Source organism: Cryptomeria japonica, chromosome 11 (genome assembly GCF_030272615.1).
Source record: "Cryptomeria japonica chromosome 11, Sugi_1.0, whole genome shotgun sequence".
NCBI classification, from domain to species: Eukaryota; Viridiplantae; Streptophyta; class Pinopsida; order Cupressales; family Cupressaceae; genus Cryptomeria; species Cryptomeria japonica.
The window spans coordinates 321,559,288-321,567,801 of NC_081415.1; the positions used below are offsets into that span (position 1 = coordinate 321,559,288).

At 39.7% G+C, this 8,514-nt stretch overlaps 1 protein-coding gene across 1 annotated transcript in view; it reads right to left on the bottom strand.

Moving 5' to 3' along the window:
• LOC131859917 (mitochondrial fission protein ELM1) overlaps positions 1-6,647 on the bottom strand; it is a 69,226-nt gene extending 62,579 nt beyond the window's left edge. The window contains exon 1 of the mRNA XM_059214195.1: positions 6,364-6,647. Coding sequence (XP_059070178.1) covers positions 6,364-6,546 — 183 coding nt within the window. The 5' untranslated portion in view covers positions 6,547-6,647. The remainder of the gene's footprint in view (positions 1-6,363) is intronic.
• Between the last annotated feature and the right edge of the window lie 1,867 nt (positions 6,648-8,514).

Here is an 8,514-nt window from a genome sequence, read left to right on the forward strand (position 1 = left end):
CATTGATCGGGAGACTCGTCTTACTGTTGCTGTTGGTCTAGAGGATCATGGCCTATATAGGCTTCTTGACACTGGTGATTCTCCTGAAGTGGCTCTGGCAGCTCGTGTTTCTCCTCTCAGCACTTTGTGGCATCAGAGATATGGACATCTCAACATTCAGTATCTCTCTCAGCTATCTCGGGAGGGACTTGTTTCAGGGTTACCTGATATTCAGACTCAGCATCTTGGAGTATGTGGCGCTTGTCAAGCTGGCAAACAGCATCGGACTTCATTCACACATGGAAAGTCTTGGCGCGCATCTAAGGTACTTCAATTACTTCATGCTGATATTTGTGGTCCTATGAATACATCTTCTGTTACTGGTTGCAAATACTTTTTGCTTATTGTAGATGATTTTAGTAGAAAGATGTGGGTGTACTTTCTTAAACATAAATCAGATGTATTTAGTATCTTTCAGAAGTTTAAGTCCTTTGTTGAAAAAGAGTCTGGACATAGCATCATTACTCTTAGGACAGATAACGGGGGGGAATTTTGTTCTTCTGCATTCTCCAACTTCTGTGATACGCATGGCATCAAACGCCAATTGACTACACCCTACACTCCTCAGCAAAACAGTGTTGTTGAGCGTCGCAATCGTACGGTTGTTGAGATGGCTCGCTCTATGTTACAACACAGGAGTGTTCTGAATAAGTATTGGGCTGAAGCAGTGTTTACTGCTATCTATCTACTTAACCGTTCTCCTACTCAGGCTGTTAAGGGGAAGACTCCAGAAGAGGTTTGGTCTGGTCGGAAGCCTAAGATCAGCCACCTGAAGGTTTTTGGCTCTGTTGCCTATGTTTGGATTCCAGATGCTAAGCGCTCCAAGTTGGATTCCAAAAGTCAGAAACTCATGATGACAGGATACAGTGATCACCATAAGGCCTACAGACTGATAGATATAGACACTGAACGTCTTATCTTCAGTCGTGATGTTGTATTTGATGAAGACAGAGGATTCTTTCAGTCCCCTTCTTCTGAGCAGAGTTCTGAGGATCAGCCTCACAGTGTTCTTATTCCATTAGGTTCGCCTGATGGGAGGGATGATGCAGAATCTATTTTCGATGATGCACTACCTGAGTTCCCTCAGGAGAATAATCCTCCTCCTGCTGCTCCTGTTCCTGATCCTGAACCTCTTCCAGCTCCTCCAGATGTTCGCACTTCTACTCTCCGGCCTAAATGGTGGGCCAAGACCATTGGTGATCTCAGGGATACTGAGCTCATTGAGGGTAGAACCTCCCGTAATAAGAGCAAACAGCAGCATACAGTCAATTTTGCTCTCATGGCTAACATACACAGTGTTTTTGAGCCTCAAACATACTCAAAGGCTAAAGGTATACCTGAGTGGGAACAAGCTATGGAAGCTAAGTTCCAGAGTCTTCAGAAGAATCACACTTGGGCCCTTTCTGATCTTCCTTCAGGGAAGAAGCCCATTAGCTGCAAATGGGTGTACAAAGTAAAATACAAAGCTGATGGAACCCTAGACAAGTATAAGGCTCGTCTTGTTGCTCGTGGGTTCTCACAGAAAGAAGGCATTGACTACGAGGAGACTTTTGCTCCTACGGCCAAAATGAGTACCATACGGCTCGTTCTTGCCTTGGCAGCCCAGTTCAGTTGGAAAGTCCATCAGATGGACGTCAAGAGTGCCTTTTTGAATGGTGACTTACAGGAAGAAGTCTACATGACACAACCCCCAGGATTCAAGGTTGCTGGTCAAGAACAGAAGGTTTGTAGACTAGTCAAAGCACTCTATGGTCTGAAACAAGCTCCTCGGGCTTGGTACATGAAAATTGATAAGTATCTGACAGATCATGGTTTTCAGCAGAGTCCATCTGATGCAAACCTGTATATCAAGCATACTAGGAATGATATTCTGTTTGTGGTTGTCTATGTGGATGACTTAATCATTACTGGCAGTTCAGCACATTTGATCACTGGGATCAAACAGGATTTGTGCCGCACCTTTGATATGACAGATTTGGGACTTCTACATTATTGCTTAGGAGTTGAAGTCTGGCAGACTGAGAACAGTATCTTTCTCTCTCAGTCCAAGTATTCTAGAAGTCTTGTGGACAAGTTCAGAATGCAGGATTGCAAACCTGCCTCTACTCCTATGGAACCCGGGATCAAACTTTCAGCTCAGTCATCTTCACCAGTTGTGGATGAATCTCTGTTCAGGCAACTAGTGGGCAGTCTCATCTATCTTACTGCCACTAGACCTGACATCAGTTTTGCAATGAGCTACATTTCACGCTTCATGACAGCTCCCAAGGCTGATCATTGGATAGCAGCTAAGCGTGTGCTGCGTTATGTGAGTGGCACTTCTGATTATGGACTTCTGTACACTCGGAGTTCTGATCCTATACTCAGTGGCTACACAGATTCTGACTCTACAGCAGGGTATGTGTTTAGTTTGGGATCTGGTGCTGTCACATGGACTAGTAAGAAGCAGCAGGCAGTGGCTCTCTCCTCGACATAAGCAGAGTATCGGGGAGCAGTTAAGGAATCTTGTGAGGCGGTTTGGCTTCGACGAATGCTTGCGGATATGCATGTCTCCCAGGCAGGTCCTACTCCCTTGTTTTGTGATAATCAGGGAGTGCTCAAACTCGCCAAGAATCCAGTCTTCCATGAAAGAACCAAGCATGTGGAAACTCATTGTCACTATATTCGACAGCTGGTTGAAGACGGATCCATCCAGTTGCTGTATGTTCCTACCTCGGAGCAGCCAGCAGACATCTTCACCAAGCCCCTTGGTCCTGATAAATTTGTAAAATTCAAGGGGTCTATAGGTGTAGTTAATAGATTGAGCATTAAGGGAGGGTAATAGAATATTAAAATAATGTTAATTTTAGTATTAATGCTCAATAGTGTATATTCTATTTTAGTTAGATCGTCTTCGATCTTCTCAGCAGTTTCTTATTAGAAACTTGCTATTCTTGTAAATATTCTTGTATTATTTATGAGCGTCTTGCTCATTCTATTAATGAACCAATTCTTTGAAATCCATATGCTTCTGCATTTGTTTTATTGTAATCAGAATATTGAATATAATCCATAATTAGATCTGAGGATCCTTTCTGGCTGGGTTTTTTTTTCTCCTAGGAGGTTTTCCCAGGGTAATGGTGTCTTGTTTCATTTTGCTTATCTTCTATGTTTGTTCCTAAGTCTGAAAATCATTAATTCTAACTGCAAACAATCTAATTTAATAGTTAAATTCTGATTTCTCAGTCTTCCATTAATCTGAAAGTATAAAATTCAACACAAGCATTATATAATATATTTCATTGCCAAAAATAGGGCAACAAATTCATATCTTCACTGTTTTCGCCACCCTAGATGGCAGTTTCAGGCCATTTCATCCCACGAAACAATATTCTAAATTATAAACATGGGCATTTTTGTAATAACCAACCTGGATATTGATAACCAAATAAATTGCAGTTTTCCCAAAGTTGATTATACAGACATTTTGTCAAACAGTTTGTTTGCAATAGGCTTGAGAATTCATTTTAATACTTTTAAATCACAAACAATGATCCTCGTCCAACATCGAAACACAAAATTTCTGTCTCCGGTAATGATATCATGATATTTCCAGAGTTAAATGACTGAAAATTGTGTACAACAGATAAATTTCTGCTAATGCATATGCTATGGTAATAAATTGGTGGGTACAAGAAACACTTACAGAATGTCTGCATTAATGAAGTAACACATATAAATAAATTTCTGACCTTTACAGTCTCCACAGAAGTTCAAATAGCAATCACCAATACTCCAAACTTCAAGTCTAAGTTGTATGGTACTCTAGAAATAGTATGGCAGTCATATAAACACAACAGCAAATGTAAAGACAGCTGCAACAGGTTTGATGAGCCCTCACAGGGCTGGAGTGGAATAGAGTTAAGGCTTATACCTTTCAAACAACTCCCATCGATCCCCTCTCCACTTTCTGCAGCTCTTTGGATATGGTAAGGCAACTCAAAAGAAGGCTCAACCCTTACCCATGGCTATCCAGCCACCTAAAGAGCAAGTTTTAAAGAAGAGTTCCAAAAAAATTTCTAAAGTGTCCCCTTCATATGATTTGCTTTTTAGGGGGCTGGATGGACGCCTCCTTGATCCTTTGGTTGAAGACTTTATTGACTACATTTGACTTCAAAATCAGCTACGTAGGGAAGTTTGGATGCCACGTTAGATGTTTTTGGGCTTTAAAAACTCTTCCTTAAAGCTCGACTTCATTTTCATGATATTAACTAAGGGGTAAGGCTTCACCAAATAAGATTTGACCCTCTTTAATGAAGCTGCGTTCGATTTTATGAGACTCCCAATATGCTATGGTAGACTTAAATGGCCTTTAACAAAACATATTGAAGCATTTGTGAGAGCTCGGCTCATTAAGATGCATCAACCAGCAAACACTACCCGATGAGATTGGCATGAGATTGTGATATGGCAAGTGACAGCCCGATGACTCTCTTTTGGAATCATGTTAGCAACAGAAGCACCCTTGATTGGCAGGACTGTGGTGCCATACATTACCAACCCCACTTATGACTGTTTTGTCGTCTTTTGCTTGTTAAGAAAGTTATTTGAGGACTGGCAGCTATCTATTCTTTGAATTTCTGCATAGTGGATAGCCTTTGTCCTTGTTTGTCTTGAAAAGATGCTTTTTGCTTGTTAGGCCATTATGTTTTGGGTTTATAAAGTTCTCGAAAACGGTCAAATTTGAAATTAACCACAAGGGAAAAGGCCAGAACTGTGGACATTAAGAAGATCTCTATCCTGTTGGAAAGGTATTGTATAGCTTGCATGTTAAAATATTTTATAATTGTGCAACATTTTCCTAGGTGAGGTTGTATATGTAATTGCAAAAGTATTTAATGTAGTTGACACATTAGGGGGTAATAGTTTAGTGAGAAAATGGTCAATTGGGCTCATTGAGAGAATAGATTTAATACTTTTCAGGACTTGTAAAACACCTTCAATGTTGTAAAAGCATTTGATGCTTGCACTCGCATGATGCATTCAATATTTTTTTTCTTGGGCCATGCGATATTGGTGAAAAAGTGGTTTGGGAAGCTTCTAGTAAATTTTTTATCATTGGTTGCTCTCTTGCATACAACAAGACAACTTGGGTAGAAGGTTATTGATATCATCTTGTACTTAATTCATCCATGACTGTGGGTGCGGATCTTGTAGAAGAACTTGAAGCTTGGAAGTGTATTGTAATCTTTTCAGACTTCAGTTGCTGAAGAATACAATAGTTCAGGCTTTGGAGGTTGGATTTCTCCCAAAAGGGTTTTCCCAATTGTGTGTGCACTTCATTGTGATCTTTAATTCTTAATATTTCTTTGCACAGTTGTTATTCCTAAATGATCCTGAATATTATTTAGGTCAGATGGCTTGTAACACCATTCTCGTAGGCTTAATTGTGGAAATTGTTTACGTATCTTTTGCATATTTCCTTTCATATCCTAATTTTTCAAATTTTGACGTGTAAAGAACAACTGAAATGGATGGGTTGTAGACACCAAATTGATCCACTCCACTTGAAATAATAAAGATAGGCTTGTCCAGAATTTATTGAGTATGACTATATAATACAAGCAGGATATAGCTTTCGTCTCAACACATGCAAGCAAGGAGATCTCATAAATCAGCGTAGGTGATATACATTTCTAGAATATGATCACATACATAAGTTCCTAGTAATCTAACTACAAACTGTTTTCTGAAAAGAAGCAATTTTGTAACGGTTGTCACGAAAGATTGCGCCCAATTGCTCAAGCTCTGAAGCTCAGCATTCCCATGCAACATGGAGACTCGAAGGTGTTTCATGTTGCACGGGATTGCTGAGCTTCAGAGCTTGAGCAATTGGACGCAATCCTTCGTGACAACAGTAACAACGACGGCAAAATGGCCCTAGTTAAGAGATGCTGAGCTTGCGGTTCTTTCCATCTATATGGATAACAAATGAAAGACAGAAACTGATCTGAAGTAGCACATTTCTACATTAAAATTTTATAATTTCGCTCTTCCTATGACCTAGATATGCTGTTTGTCCATTTTTTTTTGTCTTGGGATGTTGATCCTCTGGATTGTTATACCAAAAAAAGACTATGAAGTACGGATAATAATATTAGGACTAAAGTAAAATGATATATTAAGGTTAAGGCTGTTTGAAAAAGGAAAAAAAGTTCCTCTTCTAGAGTTTATGCATAGACCATGATGTGGTTCGGTTTGAAAAGCAATTGTCTTTGAATTTCTGAATTCAGAACGGAATTCGTGTATTGAAAAAAAATTCAAATAGAGAGGAGAAGAACTCACATAAAGGGAATGGTTGGCAGAAAGTCCAAGGGCTCTAACGAGGCCCAAGCACTGATTTTCGGAGGCAGCAATCCCATTACCAATAATGACGGCCCTTCTCACTACGCTTGACACCCCTCTGTCGAAAATTTCGGGCATTCCAGCTGAAACGCCGGGAGGCTCTGGAAGCTTTATTGGCCGCATTGCTCTGCTCTAAATTTAATTTAGAGAGAACGTCAATATAAAGTTATTTGACAAATATTTAGCGTTCGCAGACTTCAATCCCATGCGTTTCTTCCCGAAGCAACAAATACTCATTGTTATTATTAAAAGTATATTTTTTCGATGCCCCGGAAGCCCTAAATTTGACGGTCAACTCTGGTTACCTTTCAAAAATGAAGACTTATTTTATATATAATTTTATACAAATTTTAACCGTTTGTCTTTGAAAAAATTGATATGATAAAATAATTCAATATTAAATTTAGGTTGTGATAGTGTATATTCAATTTGTTTGAATTTTATAAATCAAATTTATATTTATAGTTTGTTTAAGTTTTGTTATGGTGAAATTTTTGCATTAATATTAATTTTTATTTAATTTGAGTATTTATTTTTTATATGCATGTGGCAATAGAGAGCTACACCTGTAATATATAAAGGATTTACATTGTTAACATAGTCTCGCATTTAAAAGAAATTGAAAAAAATGGCTTGTTAATGGGCCTTCTCAGGTGGATCTGATTTCTTTGAGGGGCTGCAGAGAATCCAAGTCTATTACGGTTTGGCAGAAGCCAGAAGTTGGTTGGATAAAAGTGAATTTAGATGGTGCGTCTAAAGGCAATCTGGAACCGTCAAGGGCAGGATTTATTGCTTGGGATTGGAATGGGAACATTTTGGCTATTGAAGCTAGGTGATTGATCGATGCGAGAAATAATGAGGTTGAGATGCAAGTGGCGTTTTGGACATTAAGGATGGCACAACGTCTAACAATCTCCCATCTGTATTTAGAAGGTGACTCTTACATTGTTGTGAATGCCTTTTCGAAAGGGGAGGCGAATGCATGGAAGATTAACAAATTTATCCACATCATTAGAAAGGATTTAGAAATTTTTTAATCCTTTAAAACATCTCATGTTTTGAGGGAAGGTAATGATGTGGCTGATGTACTATCGAAGAAGGCCACATCATTAATCAAAGTTGGCGAGGTTGGAGTGTGGGAAGACTTATGTGGTGTTGAGTTGGCGAAAGGCTGATGAGTACGCCGCAACTTGTGCGATCTTCAATGATAATTAATGATGTCCTTGCCAAGGGGTGAGTTAGAAGTTGTTTAAATGTGATGGTGGGTGGCGGGTTTTGGCATTCTCTAAGTGTTAGCATGTTGTAGAAGTTTGAGAGATTGAGACAAAAGGGGGCCTGGGAATCTTATAGCTAAGGGAGATGGAAGCAAATTTTTTGCTTCATTCACTCAACGACAACTTCCCTTCTTTGACAAGATTTTGGAGAAACGACTTGGGGGGATTTTCAAATTTGACGACCCCTCTTTTCTACAAATAATGGAGCTCCTACTCGAGGAGGATTATATGCAATCAAAATTTTGCTATAGGACAAACACAGATATTATCACTTTGTTGGTGGTGTGGGGTTCAGTTTTTGAGTCGAGAGAGGAGGTGGTGTGGGTGGCGAATACCTACGTTCCTAACCTTTCCTTATGCAGGGTAACGGCTCTCATGGCGAGGGAAGTGGCGGGGAAGGGTTTGCATCTGTCATTTGGAGAAGATATCGTGTCGAAAGGAGGAGAAGTAGATGTTGCATTTTGGCCATTTATTTTGTGGAATGATGGGGTGAACAAAGAGGCATGCACAGAGGAAGCTCGCTTGGGGTGGGAGGTGCTCAAAGATTTCATCTGGAAGCGTGAAGTGGAGCTACGAATTGCCAAGGAGGCCAAGAAAAGGAACACGAAGGAGAAATAGGAGTTCAGCCATGAGGAATTTTGGGTGAACGGATCAGGCAAGAAGAAGAAAAAAGTTTAATTGTGTTGTAGTCTTTTCTTTTGGGGTGTTGGGTTATAGTTTTTGGTCCTACTTTGCATCTCGCTGCCCTATGATGGTGGTCTCAAACCACTTTTTTTTTAAGGGTTGTTGTGTAGCCGGTAGTATGAATTTTCGGGGA